Here is a 17,216-nt window from a genome sequence, read left to right on the forward strand (position 1 = left end):
CTTTCACTCCTACCTAGAAGAGGCTGTCGACAGACTTTCAGTGCAGTTTCCACGACGCCAGGACACAGCGACCGATGCTTCCTATCCGGCTCGAAGGACCAAGAAAATGTGAGGAGAAAACTGTTTAGAAGATAAAGAAACTCACAACTCAGATATCTATTTTTTACATGCGCATGGGCGGTCACTGTTCGATCTGCTCTACACCAGATGTGCACAGCAGATGTGACTCAGAAAAACCGCCCAGGGCTTTCAGAGCATTCTTTATTTATACTTCAAGCAAGTTTCCACAGCAGTAGGAGTGGCATGTATGGAACTGATCATATCTCCTTAAGAGGACAGACCTTTAGCTTGTCCGTTGAAACAGGAGATAACTTGGTATGTATAGAAAACAAAACATTCCCTTATAAGGAGAGAAAGAGAGAGAGAGAGACCGTTAACTTGTCTGTTAACACAGGAAGTAGTATCGTATGTCACAGTATTCCTCTGCACATATGTTTTCACTCCCTTTCTCTGTGGTGGTTCCAATTCACAAGCTCTTCTTCCTTTAAATGAAGCTACAAATAAACATAATCACAAAACTCAAAAATCTTTCATCAGATGACATTGGAGAAGTTGTATTACCTCAGCTGAATGAGAAATCACCTCAAAACTTTGAGCCCTCAAAGATATCCTCTGCAGCTTGCAAGCCTAAAATTACAGGTGATTCAGAGGTCAAAGAGTTGAAAAATCCCACAAAAGATTCTTCTGCAGATGACAGAGTGTCTCAGCAGATGTTAAAAGCTGAGGATGAAAGACTCAAAACAGCTGTAGAAGTTCTGGCCGGGAACCTTATTACAGTTTTTTCTGAATGCTTAAACCCTAACTGTGATTCCTGTAGCACAATCTCTAAAACTATTCAGACTTATAGCAAAACCACTCACTGAGTTTGCAAAACTAAAAGCACAAAAACTGCTTTGCACTCAGTTTGCAATTTTGTAACACACACTTTGCAAAACTGTAGGCACAATTCACTGCACAACACTCAATTACCAAATTTCCAACACACTCCTAGCAAAAGTATACACATGTATGGCTATCATTAACACTAATTTGCCAACTGTCTGGCACACTTTCACATGTGAGAACTTTTTTAGATAATTAGTTCACTTTGCAATCAGCCTAAGCACTATAATACAGGTAAGCTCTGTGTGCGGAGTACAATGGAGGGAGCAGAAAGAGTGAGAAGTAGAGGAGGCCGAGGAAGAGGATGTGGAGGTGAAGAAGTAGGATGAAGAGGACGACAAGGACAAGGAGGAGCAAGAGGAAGACGAGGAGGGGGGAGAGGAACATAAGGAAGGGGGAGAGGAAGGGTAGGAAGAGTAAGAAATAGAATTGCTGATGACATCAGAGCTACAATAGTGGACCATGTAATCAACCGTGGAATGACCCTGAGGGTAGCTGGCCAACGGGTCCAGCCTAACTCGAGCCGCTACACTGTAGCAAGTACCATAAGGACATCTTGAAATGAGAATCGGTTAGTACAGTCACTTCGCACAAAGATTTGTAGCACTGCCATATGCCAATGAGAAACACACCAATACCATTGATGTAAAAATACTGAAATTGTTACTTTACAGAATTGCTAGATGACCAGATGCTGGGGGCAGAGGAAGCATGTTCACTGCAGACCAAGTAACCCATATAGTCATTATGGCGATTGCAAATAATCCTATACTTGGAAATAAACACTTGTGTTTGTTTTGATGTGTTTCAAGTACACTAGTACTTGAAGTTTGGATCCCTCTATGCTTATGGATCTATGACAGAAGTATGAGCTCAAACTGACATAGCCTACCTTGTGCACAGAGAAAGCAAAAGCCAGATGTGTTTTGTATTCATACCATCAGTGTGCAGTTGGCGCATTGTGTGCTTAGTAGATGATGGCTTGTGTGTACTGTTTGATACGGAAACACCATTTTTACGAAGGTGTGAAGAGTTAATCTAGCTGTGTTTGCTTTTGCAAGAGAACTACAATGTTTTGATGATTGGGTGACAGGTTTTCTTATTTGTGTGAAGAGTTTTGCAAAATTAGCCACTAGTTACAAAAAATGTGCTTAAGCAATCAGAAAAAACTGTAAGTGGTTCTTCTGCAAAATGGAGATGAAATGCGACAAAGAATTCTGCCAGTCACTAAAGAGGTTGTTGTTCGTGAAATTCTGGGCTGAAGTTGAGGGGAAAAACTTAAATATAACCCCAGAAAAGATTATAAACCTGGAAAAGAAAATTTACAAAGCTCTCCATAAAGATGTGCGCTTGACTCCAGCTTTACTATTAACTCTAACAACGGAGGGTCAAGCACTCTTTGAGGGGGTGCTTAGTTTTTATTTCAAAAAGTATCTTTTCCCAAAAAAGAAACCATCTATAATCAAACGTTTTTTCTCCACAATACGCAAAGCCATCTTTTCATGTTTCTTACCCAACAGTCACCCTCAAGTAACTGCAGCCATGACTTTCACTTTTTTTTAAAGATGAAATTTAGGGCTTCACTTGTTTAAATTCAATTGGACACAAACAACTGATCACCTCAAATTGGCCAGTAAATTTTAAATATAACCCAAAAAATAACTGGCTAAAATAAAATTGTAAAAAGAACTTCTCCCCCAGCCAGTCGCAGCAGATGGCTGTCCCTTTTTGTGCCTGATTCTGCTGAAGGTTTCTTCCTATTAGAAGGGAGTTTTGCCTTCCCACTGTTGCCTTGTGCTTGCTCAAAAGGGATTTTTGCTGGGTTTTTTCTCTAACACTGCAGGGTCTTTACCTTTGCAGTATAAGAGACCTTGAGGTGAAAGTTGTATTTGGTATTTTTTTGTTCAGATAATAATACCAAACAAATTATTCATTAATCAATAAAATACCACCAAAAAAATGACATCTGAATTTCTGCTTATTTCATTTGCTGTCAGATTGTATGTATTGTACTTATTCTATTGTATATAATATTTTATTCTATTTTGCATAGTATGTTATTCTATCTTATCTTATGCTACTGTATTGTTTTTTTTCTTTTTCTTAATATTTACTGCTCTTAACTTGTACTTTCTGCAGTGACCAAAAAGCTTCTTTTGGTCACTGCAGGCCTAATAAAGGCTTATCTTATCTTATTGGTAGTGTAGTGGTGATTCCATTGTTTGTCCAACCAAACATCCAATAATTTAAAATCAACAAGTCACTGCTGCTGTAATTCTTTGTACGCAGGCAAAACAAGTACAATGTCCAAAACTTGAAAGTTGCATTTTATGATTTATTTATCCAGTTTGGCAAGCAATAAACAAAAGACCAATTTTTATTGTTTCCTGCTGCTTCTGCTGTTCTGGTAAAAAAACAAACAACATAGACCCACCCCAGTGCATACTGGTCCTACACCAGTCCCTTTACTTATAAAAAATGGCCCTACACTTCTTCCTGGCTGACTTAACCAGATAAACAGCCAAAAAAAAAAGAAGGGAAAAAAAGAACCCCGCCGGATCAGGGAGGTGTGGAAAGCCAGATCGGGCGCCCCCCTTCCGGCTCTTCTCTCTGCTCTCTCCTATCTTGTCCCCTTTGTCTTACTTATTTCTATCAACCTTTTCTATCCTTTTGAAGGAGTTAGGCTCCATAAATGCTAAAGAGGTAAGTATTATTTCTCAGTTGCAGTGAATAGAAAATTAAACTGTAGGAAACTTAACAGAAGAATGAAGAAGAGAAATAACAAGTCTAGTCCTTTTTACTGAATCAAAAAAAATTGTAAATAACCCCAAAATATAAGTAAGCCAACATCAAAATTTCAAAATAATAAAAATAAAAAGCTCCAACAGGTAGAAAATAAAGAAAAAGAAAATCATGGAAATCGGAGAGGATTGGACCTGGAATGATCAGGTGTTAAATGAGGGATTTCCTCCCTATGGTGAGTGAGTGAGGTGAGTTACTTATCTCCAGGTGTGCAGGGCGCAAAGGGACCCCTTCAACAGAAGATGTGGTTAAAACACATCACACACTTCAAAAAAAAGGAGGGGAAAAAGCACACCTTTGGCAAAGAAAGACAAAAAAAATCCCACCTTTCCTTTTCTGAAAACAGAAATTTGAATTTAAATCATAAATGTATTCAAAATCTCGGTTTTTAGTGATCCAAAATTGCCGTGTACGTGTAGCGTTGTACATGTGCCATAACTAACTGCTAGCGCTGCAGTATTGCATCATACTATGGTTTATGGTTTTAGTTATTACACTTTTCAGAGCAGCTGGAAAATAGACTAGTATTACAGTTTTTTCTGATTGCTTAAGCACATTTTTTGTAACCATTGGCTAATTTTGCAAAACTCTTCACACAAATAAGAAAACCTGTCACCCAATCATCAAAACATTGTAGTTCTCTTGCAAAAGCAAACACAGCTAGATTAACTCTTCACACCTTCGTAAAAATGGTGTTTCCGTATCAAACAGTACACACAAGCCATCATCTCCTAAGCACACAATGCGCCAACTGCACACTGATGGTATGAATACAAAACACATCTGGCTTTTGCTTTCTCTGTGCACAAGGTAGGCTATGTCAGTGTGAGCTCATACTTCTGTCATAGATCCATAAGCATAGAGGGATCCAAACTTCAAGTACTGGTGTACTTGAAACACATCAAAACAAACACAAGTGTTTATTTCCAAGTATAGGATTATTTGCAATCGCCATAATGACTATATGGGTTACTTGGTCTGCAGTGAACATGCTTCCTCTGCCCCCAGCATCTGGTCATCTAGCAATTCTGTAAAGTAACAATTTCAGTATTTTTACATCAGTGGTATTGGTGTGTTTCTCATTGGCATATGGCAGTGCTACAAATCTTTGTGCGAAGTGACTGTACTAACCGATTCTCATTTCAAGATGTCCTTATGGTACTTGCTACTAGAGTTAGGCTGGACCCGTTGGCCAGCTACCCTCAGGGTCATTCCACGGTTGATTACATGGTCCACTATTGTAGCTCTGATGTCATCAGCAATTCTATTTCTTACTCTTCCTACCCTTCCTCTCCCCCCTCCTCGTCTTCCTCTTGCTCCTCCTTGTCCTTGTCGTCCTCTTCATCCTACTTCTTCACCTCCACGTCCTCTTCCTCGGCCTCCTCTACTTCTCACTCTTTCTGCTCCCTCCATTGTACTCCGCACACACAGCTTACCTGTATTATAGTGCTTAGGCTGATTGCAAAGTGAACTAATTATCTAAAAAAGTTTTCACATGTGAAAGTGTGCCAGACAGTTGGCAAATTAGTGTTAATGATAGCCATACATGTGTATACTTTTGCTAGGAGTGTGTTGGAAATTTGGTAATTGAGTGTTGTGCAGTGAATTGTGCCTACAGTTTTGCAAAGTGTGTGTTACAAAATTGCAAACTGAGTGCAAAGCAGTTTTTGTGCTTTTAGTTTTGCAAACTCAGTGAGTGGTTTTGCTATAAGTCTGAATAGTTTTAGAGATTGTGCTACAGGAATCACAGTTAGGGTTTAAGCAATCAGAAAAAACTGTAAATATCACGGCATATCTATGTATGTTTTTATGTTTCTTAACTTTGCATTGGCCTAGGGGCACTGTGAGGACCAATACCTATATGGGATACAGATGTTTTATAGAAATTACACATTCGACAGTTGAGTCGAGCATCGAATTGCGTCACACTGCAATGATCGCAGCGTATGTTTTTGTATGCCTCCTTTACACTGGCGCACGACCTTTGCAGATGAAAATGAAAAAAAAATGTCCATTTTAATCACGTGTGAAATGACTGATTGGAAATTTTCATCTGTGAGGTTCGTTGTGCAATTTGATGTTTTCCTGCCCCCTGCTGGTATCGCACCCCTCTAACAGGTCAACACATATCGAGGGTTGTAGTCCCTTGTATAATAACGCTGTTATAAATGCTCGGATTTGCTTTTTTATGTTCTTAGCTGGCCATATTATATAGCAGACTCCAGTGTATAATGTCTATTGTATAGAACGGCTTATTTTACTCTATTGAAAGATTAAATATGAATGTTATTGTTTTGTTCGCTTGCATGTACATGTGCCTGGTCGAAAGTCACTGTTGTTGCAGACTGATGCCAACAGCTATGCAGGCAATTTTTTTCATTACCGCCTTTGGAGATGCCTTTGAGCAAGACCAATACCACTAATGAGATTTCTAAGTTTAGGTGATGCTTTTAACTAAGTGGTGTCTAACTCGAATAGAAGTAGTGCACTGTACTTCAAGCACTCCGTCATATATAAAAGTCCTGCATCCACAAAGTTTCTTATTAGGAAAATAGACCCAAAGTATTAAAATGATAAAGCATTCAATGCAGAATAACGGCCACAGATTTTAAAACATTCATTATCAGGCATGACATACCCATCATCAGCAAAGAGTCATATGACGCCACTATGAGTCACAGAATAGTTTAATTGCACTTCATATTTCGATCACTTTTTCCACCGAGGTTTTGACACCGTTTTAACTAATATTTAACGAAACACGCAGGTCGGCGCTCTTGGACAAAGGCTGGGTCTTATGTCGCCTTCACGCTCACGTAATTATCGCATCTCTGTCCAATTAAAGCATAACAATTCACAACCACATCGGGGTTTTCATTTAGCATCCAAACGTAAATAACTTAAAAAAAAGTCTGAATAGGCCGTCCAAACCAAAGTTTCGTCTTTTTTAAAAATATTTACATTAAATTGGTTTTTAAATAGCTGTAAAATAAATACACAATAATAATCATTATAACAACGATACGTTCTTCTCTCGCCAAACATAACAAATTACAAACGAGTGTTTTATTTTTTTTTTAAAAAAAGGTTTGTTTATTTAAAGAAAAGAATTCATAAACACGATTTTGTAGCACTCCTTAGTACCAAATTTACTTACACTTGGAAAAGCACTTTTTCCAAAACCACGTGAATGCAACAGCGACCTTAGATGAAATTTCAGAGACCCTTTAAAAACTATAGACTACCCCTTCAACATGATACATTCAACGCGTCCTGATGTTAACATGAAAATTTCATGGGTGAATACATACGTGGTCTTTTATAAAAGGAAGGAAATATTTATTTAACGTTGAAAAACTGCGCAGCAAACGCCAGATTTTTATTGATCAGGAAGTGATGACCAATAACGTGACTCCTCTTTATGAATGTGATGTCATCTGACTGACGTCCTTTAACGGTTTCATTTGGAATAATCAACATGAGAGATGTTAATTTTCAGCTATTATATTGTAAAGCAATTTATAATAGTCTTTAGCAGCAGGTTGGGTCCACGGAACAGACTTCTTAAGCGGTTGTGTCGCTTGTATCGGTTTAACAGCAACAGGTGCTTAGGAGAGTTATGCTGTATTCGGGGAGGGTTTGCTTTTGCTATTGTGTAAATATAACGGCTTTTCTGGCTACTGTTATAAAATATTAAAATAAAATATTAAAAATCTGCAATCATAAAAAAAAGAATAAGTAATCACCGTAGCATATTATTTAGAAGTTTTCGATGCGCGTATATGCAGACGTGATTGTAAGTCAGTTTAAGACCTACTAACTACGACTTTGGTGAACGCCTCACAAACCCCGCCTCTCTCGTCCGTGTCTCGCGAACTGCAGGAGTTTAAAGCCTCCGGTGTCATTACGAAAGTCAGTTCATTAGTCAGGTCGACTGTCCACTGAGGAGGACTTGCTCTCAGTTTTCAGTTCAGGTGGACCTTTTTACATCTCCACTAACAGGATGTCTCCGTCCACGTCCCCCCGCTACTTCACGGAGACGGAGGTAGCCCGCCACTGCACCAAGGAGTCCTGCTGGGTGCTGATGGGGACCAGGGTTTACGACGTGACAGCCTTCTTGCGGATGCACCCGGGTGGGGAGGCACTAATACGCAGCCGCTCCGGCAAGGACGTGCGCCAGGCGATGGAGGGACCCCCACACCGGCACTCGGAAAACGCCCGGCGGTGGATGGAGCAGTACTACATCGGGGAACTGAACAGAGACAGCGTCACCGGCGAGGCACAGGTACCTCCCTTCCTCCCTAACTAGCTAGGATGACACCGCTGACCTCAGAGTAAACAACTTAAGAGGAATATATATATATATATATATATATATATATATATATATATATAAATAAATAAAACCTTTTTCCCGCATCTTCTGTCGATGTAGTTAAAGATGTGTTAAAGTGATATCTCATTTTTGAACCACACACCTGTTGAAAGGTTAAAGTTTAATATCTTTCTTGTGAACTTAGCTCTGTGGACTTTAGAGTCATAAAAATGTAAATCGATCCCAGATTTCCGTTGTCAACTTTCAGAAGTTTCTCGCATGTTTGTCATTTGGCGTCTTTAATCCCCCCTGCCCCCCCCCCCTCCCCACGAGCCCTGGCAGGTGAGATCAATATTCCTCACACCTTGTTAAAAAGCTGTCAACAGTCTCACATTTTCTACTGTAAGGAGGTTTAGAAGTGTTTATAGACTTCATTTGATTCCAGACCCAGAATTAGGAGAAGGAAACTAGTCCCGGGCTCTTGGAGCAACAGGTGTATAATCCGCTCTCATTTGACTTTATTGGGCGTTTTCCTTCTTAGGTAAGGAGGAAAAGGGAACTGGTATTGATCATTGAGGACGGGAGTAAGGTGTTGGTGATGGAAAAGCAATGCTTGTGTAATTCCTAGGTGGAGGAGGGAGGGGCTAACAGGTGACATGAGAGACCTGTGGGGTTTTGGTGAGCTCTGGTGGGTGTGGAGGGGTCAGACCTGTTAATGAATGATTCAAGGCCTGTGCCTGTGTGCGTGTTTCTGAAAGAAGGCGAGAGAAGGAAACTGGTTCGTCTTGTCCCGGGAGAGGGGGGCTGCAGACTGGGGGGAAACATGCCCCCTTCTGTCTCTGTAAAATGAATCCACACCCAGCCAGGTCCTGCAGGTTTCTGTGTTTCTGTGCGTGTGAGGAGGGAGTTTGCATAAATCTCTTGCAGACACAGTTCACATTTACATGGCTTGCCCACTCTCACGTGTGTCCTTGCTTGTTGGTTGCGTCTCTGCACAGAAAGTTTACACAACTGCTCTAACAAAATGCTCTGTGGGACTTTGAGGGTTAGTGACTGATAAGCTGTAAGTACAAAGGAAATTACTTTTGGACCCCTTTGTCTGTCAGCTGTGAGTTCTGCACATGCATGTAGTTGACAATGCATGCATGTGCATTGGGGGGGGGGCTGACAAAATGTGGGTGAGGGTGCTATGACTACAAAGGAGTCAGATTGACCCAAAAGATGCCAGACACCGTTTCACATGAGCTGTTTGTGATGTTGGTGTTTGTCTCTTGAAGCAACAACAGCAGCTAAGAAAAACAATGTAAAAACGAGTTTTTCAAGACTAAATTGTGCCTCATTTGGATGCAGTTCACGACTGAGGTCAGTGACTGGGTGTATGGAGGACCTGTTTTGACTCATGTCAAAATAATCCGTATTTCATTCGTCTTTTATGTGACAGAAGCCATTTTAACTAATCATGCCCTTCAGGATTGAATTGAATTGATTGATATACCTTTATTAGTCCCACAAGGGGAAATTTCAGATGAGACTTAAACCAGCTTTCTTGGGATTGGCTGTCCCTCACAAACCAAAAGGGTTAAACGGCATGTGGGAGGGGCTTCTGGGTTCAAAGGCAGATTGGCACAATGTCTGCTCTGTACCAGAATGTGTTCTGCACAAGGGCAAACGAGGCTTCTTCCTCCCTTTCACAATAAAAGTCCTTGACTTATAGATCACTGTGCATGTAAACTGTTTACAGAAGTGTATTGAAGCAATTCACAACAATTTCAAGCAAAGTGAGAAGAAATCAAGAGTCAGATGAAACGAAACCTATAGAAACAAGAGAAAAAATATAAAGGGGGGTGGGTACAAAGTTTTAACAACAGCAAGAAGTGTTTGTGTGTGTGTGTGTGTGTGTGTGTGTGTGTATATATATATACAACTACCGACCAATAACCTGCCTCAGTACTACATGGAAGCTCCTGTCAGGCATCATATCGGCTAAGATGAACAGGCACATGGGTCAATACATGAGCGGGACACAGAAAGGAATTGGCAAGAATACCAGAGGCGCAAAACACCAGCTACTGGTAGACAGAACAATCAGCCGAGACTGCAAGACCAGACTGACCAACCTGTGCACTGCCTGGATTGATTACAAGAAGGCCTATGACTCAATGCCCCACAGCTGGATACTGGAATGCCTAGAATTGTACAAGATCAATGGGACCCTAAGAGCCTTCATCAGGAACTCAATGGGGATGTGGCGTACAACACTAGAGGCCAACTCCAAGCCCATAGCACAAGTCACCATCAAGTGCGGGATCTACCAAGGAGATGCTCTGTCCCCACTGCTGTTCTGCATAGGCCTGAACCCCCTCAGTGAGATCATTAACAAGACTGGCTACGGATACCGACTACGGAACGGAGCAGTTGTCAGCCACCTCCTGTACATGGATGACATCAAGCTGTATGCCAAGAGTGAACGAGACATCGATTCACTGATCCACACTACCAGGCTATACAGCAATGACATTGGAATGTCGTTCGGACTGGAGAAGTGTAGTCGGATGGTATCAAAGAGAGGGAAGGTAGTCAGAACTGAGGGGATTGAACTACCAGAAGGCAACATTGCAGACATAGAGGACAGTTACAAGTACTTGGGGATCCCGCAGGCGAATGGGAACCATGAAGAGGCCGCTAGAAAAGCTGCAGCCACCAAGTACCTGCAGAGGGTCAGGCAAGTCCTGAGGAGTCAGCTGAATGGTAAGAACAAGATCCGGGCCATCAACACGTACGCCCTGCCCGTGATCAGGTACCCTGCTGGGGTAATAGGCTGGCCAAAGGAGGAGATAGAAGCCACTGACATAAAGACAAGAAAGCTCCTTACCATGCATGGAGGGTTTCACCCCAAGTCCAGCACCCTGAGGCTGTACGCTAAGCGGAAGGAAGGGGGCCGGGGACTGGTGAGTGTCAGCACCACAGTCCAGGATGAGACAAGGAACATCCAAGAATACATTGGGAAGATGGCCCCAACTGACCGAGTGCTCAGTGAATACCTCAGGCAGCAGAAACCCAAGAAAGAGGAGGGAAACGAGGAACCATCATGGAAGGACAGGCCCCTGCACGGTATGTACCACCGGCAGATAGAGGAGGTGGCTGATATCCAGAAATCCTACCAGTGGCTGGACAAAGCTGGACTGAAAGACAGCACAGAGGCACTAATCATGGCAGCACAAGAACAAGCTCTGAGTACAAGATCCATAGAGGCTGGGGTCTATCACACCAGGCAAGACCCCAGGTGCAGGCTGTGTAAAGATGCCCCAGAGACAATCCAGCACATAACAGCAGGGTGCAAGATGCTAGCAGGCAAGGCATACATGGAACGCCATAACCAAGTGGCCGGCATAGTGTACAGGAACATCTGTGCCGAGTATAACCTGGAAGTCCCGAGGTCAAAATGGGAGATGCCCCCAAGGGTGGTGGAGAATGACCGAGCTAAGATCCTGTGGGACTTCCAGATACAGACGGACAAAATGGTGGTGGCTAACCAACCGGACATAGTGGTGGTAGACAAACAGAAGAAGACGGCCGTAGTGATCGATGTAGCGGTTCCGAATGACAGCAATATCAGGAAGAAGGAACACGAGAAGCTGGAGAAATACCAAGGGCTCAGAGAAGAGCTTGAGAGGATGTGGAGGGTGAAGGTAACGGTGGTCCCCGTGGTAATCGGAGCACTAGGTGCGGTGACTCCCAAGCTAGGCGAGTGGCTCCAGCAGATCCCGGGAACAACATCGGAGATCTCTGTCCAGAAGAGCGCAGTCCTGGGAACAGCTAAGATACTGCGCAGGACCCTCAAGCTCCCAGGCCTCTGGTAGAGGACCCGAGCTTGAAGGATAAACCGCCCGCAGGGGCGTGCTGGGTGTTCGATACAGTGCTTTCGGTTCGGTACGCATATGTATCGAACAATACAACATTTGTAATTTATTTTATCAACTTTCCTTCTGACGATGCTGTCTGTGTTGAACCCAGAAGCCCCTCCCACATGCCGTTTAACCCTTTTGGTTTGTGAGGGACAGCCAATCCCAAGAAAGCTGGTTTCAGTCTCATCTGAAATTTCCCCTTGTGGGACTAATAAAGCACTCAGTGAATCTGCGTTCGACTACTCCGCCTAGGCTGCACTGTCGAGCGCAGATCCACTGAGCGCTCAACACAGACAGCATAGTCAGAAGGAAGAGCGCAGGGCACCTCCCCCACCCTCATTCAGATCTGGCGTTTGGAATTATTTTGGTTTTCATGTGACGTATGACCCTGAAGGTAAGCGAGTCATGGACTAAAGTAAAACAGTATGTTGGATGTGCCATGCAATGCTCAATTACATGGGTGGGAACTAGTGTGTTAGCGCAGTTAGCTCGTTAACGTGTTGGCCGTCTAGCCCCATGCACGGGGCGATCGGCGGTAGCTCGTTAACGGAGATTTGCCGTGTTGTGGCGTTAAGGTCATTTCAACGAGATTAACCTGAAAGCACTAGTGGGAACACAACGAATATGACTGCACATTTACGCTGACATCATCCTAGTGCAAAGACAAAAACAACAAGCATGCTACTAACTTTAGCCGAGTCATTTAGACAGCTGTTAGCACATGATTCTCCTTATGCTGCTGAGAATATAGCCCAGAAGAAGCGGATAGTATAGCTTTTATTTTGGAAAGAGACATTTCTCTGTAATAAACTCTCTTTTCCAAAGATGAGTGATTCCTCAATCAGATACAGGGCTCGCAAAATCGCTAGCCCAGGACGTCGGGCTAGCGATTTTTTTCAGACGGGCTACCAAAATCTATCTCTTCCCTGCCCGTCGGGCTATTGTAGGAAGGAAAAATATATGTCAATGCTTTTGCATTCTTTCAGAAATGTAGCTGGGTAATTATGTCATTGGCATCGGTGAGCCACTGTCAATATGTGACATATTGAAATCGCGTTTGAATTTGCGCTTGTTTTTTTGCTTTCACTTTGCAATCGTGCGAACTGTGTATAGAGAGCGACAGCACTGATCTGTGAGTGATGATAATTTGCGCACCAATTCCTCTGACATCGTCTTATTAATCATTAGCTTACTAATCGTTAGCTTACTATGCAAACATGACAAGTGAAATCTCCCGCAGCAAGCTTAAACATGTGAGAGGTTGATCGCGCAGAGAATCGCTGAGCTTATGTGAGTGCCTGTGTAAAACCAGCAGAATATATATTTTAGTTCTGCTGAGCCAAATAAGACAGGTCAGGGTGAAGAAGTGACAGCCAAAGAAAAGCTTACCACAAAACAGAGAAGTTATGACAAATGAGACTATAAGGCAAAAAGAAAGTGCAGCTTTATGGTTTCATGGACAAAATAATTTCTGTGGCTGCAATATGACGAGCTAAATAACCAGGGCTGCACATAAGTGGTCCGCAGGTGCGCATTCGCTGTCAAAATAAAAAGCACGCACAAGGGTTAGGGTTAAATTTAAAAACAGTACTTTTGAGTTAAAATATATATTTATAATTTTAATAAATGACAAATTAAAAAGGCATGAACATTTTTTTGTATCGAAAAAATATCGAACCGTGACACCAAAGTATCGAACCGAACCAAACCGTGAATTTTGTGTATCGTTACACCCCTAATATATACACACACACACACACACACGTATGTGTATGCCTTGCCTGCTAGCATCTTGCACCCTGCTGTTATGTGCTGGATTGTCTCTCTAATCATTCATTTAGCAGGAAAAAAAAAATCAGGCTTGCTGGGTCAGCTCAGGTCAGATCTTAAAGATATGTGCTCTTAATATCATATAACGCCAAGAGTAGATTATGTTGTCACTAGATTACTTTTCTGAATGATGACTAATTATTGATTTACCATGGGTGTGAAATTCTGAAAGTATGAACACGTAGGTCACATGACAGACCAACTGACTCAACAGGATATTCCAGTCATTTCAGTGAAAGATCACATTTGTATAGTTCGTTCTCTATTCATGGCTGACGAACTGCTCACCCTCTCCCTTCCCAATGAAACTGCTGCGAATGTGTGTGTTTTGTTTTGTTTTTTCTCTTTAATAATTTGCTGATTGGCTGTAACTGGCATTCTCACATCACCAGTGCAGAAACACACTCTGAGACTTTAAAGCAGTTTTAGTTCTTTGTTTTTTGATGGAAACAAATTAATAAATCAACCGTTTAGTGATAAATGTGATATACATTTGTGTGGACTGGAGAGAAAAATCAGTGGAAGTACCACAGTTTGGGCTTCAGACATGAATCTCAATACTGTTATTATTCTTATCAGCTATATTATTAGCCAGAGGTGGGCTTTCTGTGTTTGTGGGAAAATCTGCTTGCAGAAAAAGAGAAACCAAAGTTTAGTGCTAAACTGATTTCGTGCTTATTCCATAACTGTAATAAGAAAGAAATAGTCTTCTAAATATTAAGCCACTGTTTTAGATGCCATCTAAAACACTCCCATTAAGACATTTATATTTTTGAGTCATCAGTAAATAAATTAATTGTTCTGCATGTTTGATCCCAGCTTGAGGTCGATGCTCCATAAGAATGCTCCTAGTTTTCTTATTCTAGGAAGAAGCTGTGGAGCAGCGGGTTAACCCCCTGCTAAGTAGAAAGACGTACAGTCTATTCTCTGTCTCAGGGGAGACTGCCTCATAGGAAAACTATAAGACTGCAAGCAAGTCTGTATCTAGAAAGCTGTGAGCTTGTACAGCGTGCTGTTTGAGGAAGCAGCAGTATTTAAGAAAAAAAAAAGAGATTAGAAGCAACAATTTCGTAGTAGGAAGCATGCATCCTTGAGTGAGAAGGAAGAATCTAATTGTTTTCAATCTCTATTTTTTTTTCTAAACGGTACCTCAGAAACTCAAATGTCAAGATCACCTGAGATTGGCAACATCTCTTGAGTGATAATCTTTCTAAGAACTGCCAGTTAAGAGTTGATCTTCAGATGGTAGATGCTGCACTGCAGTCAGAGCAGGAGGCAGGACTCTCTTTTCCCAGGTGTGTGAATGACAGGTTGTATGTGTATACGCATTTGGGAGGTTTACTATCAAACACTAGGTAATGTTTACACTATCAGCAAATCGAACTGGTTTGTAATAGTTGTTCATTTCTCCTACTGACAAATGGTGTTTTGAAATTACTTTTTTTTTTTTCCATGATTTAAAAACAAACTAAAACAGGAAGTAGTGCAGTGTCTTCTGAGATCGACTGCTCAGATAATGTGTAACCATAGATAGTTTAACATTAAAGGTGCTAAAAAAAAGGATTTTCGTATACTAAATGATACTAAAGCTCACTGTTGTATTAATAGTACTCATTCGCAACAGTATTGATTTGTTTCAATTTTTTTTTTTTTTAATTTAAATATATACTAGAGGACTGAATCCGAAGTGGACCAGTAAGAAGAGAGCAGAGGCATCTATCACTGTATTCATAACAGCTGAGTTCTTTTTCAATAGGTGTGCATTTTAACCCTCTTTTAAGAGCACTTTAAACCTCTCAAAGGTTGAAAGTGCTTTTAACTTCATTCACTTTTGTTTTTTGTTTTTGGTATGACAGATGATCCGTTTATCCACAAAACCTGCTGACACTCACATCAATACTTTTTTTTTCTTTTTTTTCTTTGTCTTTTAGGCTACTGCAAATTTAGATTTAGAAAATCTAGTCATCTTATTAGACCTGACTCTACACAAATGTTTGACTACGCTGAGAAGTTCTCCTGTTGATTAGTAACTATGCATAACATTGTTTCCATGTTATTAAAGTGAACATGTGATGCATATTTTAAGCTCTGTATTGTTGTTCTTACAGCTCTGTCCTGTTGTTCTTCTAATAGAGTAACGTTGTATGATTCAAAATTCAAAGTAATCCCTCTTTATATTAAACTGGGACTTGTTGAACCTTACCTCTGCCTCCTCCAAAAACATCCTTTTTTAAAAAAAAGAAGAAGAAGCCAACCTCCTTTTGATTGGCTGCTCTTTGTAAACAGAAGGTTTTGAACTGCAGGTGGGTGGGGCTTCTGAGCATGGTCATCACTGTGAGCACATCCTGTGTATCATTTAGAGTGAAAAGTAGAAAAGCTCTCTTAATTGTTTTCATTGATTACTTGCACATATGCTGATATCATTATGTGTGATATCATTTGTGTGCGCATTTGTAGCAGACTTAAGTGAAGTACAGGGTAGAAGCACTACTGCAATTGCATAGCAATTTCTGTTTTGCAAAAATTGTATAAATTCTCCCACTGATTATCCACTTCAGCACTTTCTAGTTCTCTTCATGCATATTTCAGGTCAAGTGAAAACAGAACTGCACATTCATTCCCAGGTGCAACTTTGTTCTGTGACCCTGCCCCTGTTGTCTTGAAGGAACTGAGCCAACACTGCCTATCAGCCTCTGGACAGTATGTGGAAATACCTGGCCCAAAAGTGCTGAACACATTCCATCCATTTTGTGTCATTCAGCTTGTTTGTCGCACTTGTTCTTTCTGTAAACTGCAGACAGAGAACAGAAGCTGGCATGTAAACTCCTCACATGCAGGAAAAAGGAGCTGCATAGTCATGAACTTGAGAGCATAGTAGCTGTATTCTTAAATGTGAATCTCTAATGAGGGGATTGTGTACATGAATGAACAACAGCTGAACAGAGAGTGGCCATATTTAAGATAGCAGTGTTGGAGTACAACAGCCTAGTTATGTACTTTTTGAGTGGGTGATGATGAATATAAAGTATAAACTCAGGTGTGCCATGATGGTGGCTGTTAAGTTTTGTGGACTGAATTCTGGAGGGCGTCCAGTTCGAGCCGGTGGATCGTAGGAATGCAGACCTTCGTGTGCACAGGTCTTTCCCCACTCAATGGCGGGATTGTCTTTTATCAGAGGGCACAGAGAGGAAGACAGAAGGACCTGATCCAAATATTACCTTTTAATATCAGTATTAAAACATGCTAACTGCCACATGTGTGTGGCCTCTAGCTTTCAGAGCAGTGAAATGATTGTTTATTAAAGACTTTGTCCTTCAGAGCAGGTTTTTTGACCTACATTTTCCTTTTCCTTTAAAAAAAACAAACAAACAAAAAAAAAGCCCTCTTCTCCAGGACCTGTGTCATCACTTCTCCCTCCACCA

General features: G+C 41.4%; 1 protein-coding gene across 1 annotated transcript in view; it reads left to right on the top strand.

Annotated features, from left to right (window-relative positions):
* The first annotated feature begins 7,578 nt into the window (after positions 1-7,578).
* Positions 7,579-17,216, top strand: part of fa2h (fatty acid 2-hydroxylase) — a 39,485-nt gene continuing 29,847 nt past the window's right edge. Inside the window, exon 1 of the mRNA XM_082542007.1 lies at positions 7,579-8,029. Coding sequence (XP_082398133.1) covers positions 7,748-8,029 — 282 coding nt within the window. The 5' untranslated portion in view covers positions 7,579-7,747. The remainder of the gene's footprint in view (positions 8,030-17,216) is intronic.

This window comes from Aulonocara stuartgranti, assembly GCF_965226115.1.
Source record: "Aulonocara stuartgranti genome assembly, chromosome: 7".
NCBI lineage: Eukaryota > Metazoa > Chordata > Actinopteri > Cichliformes > Cichlidae > Aulonocara > Aulonocara stuartgranti.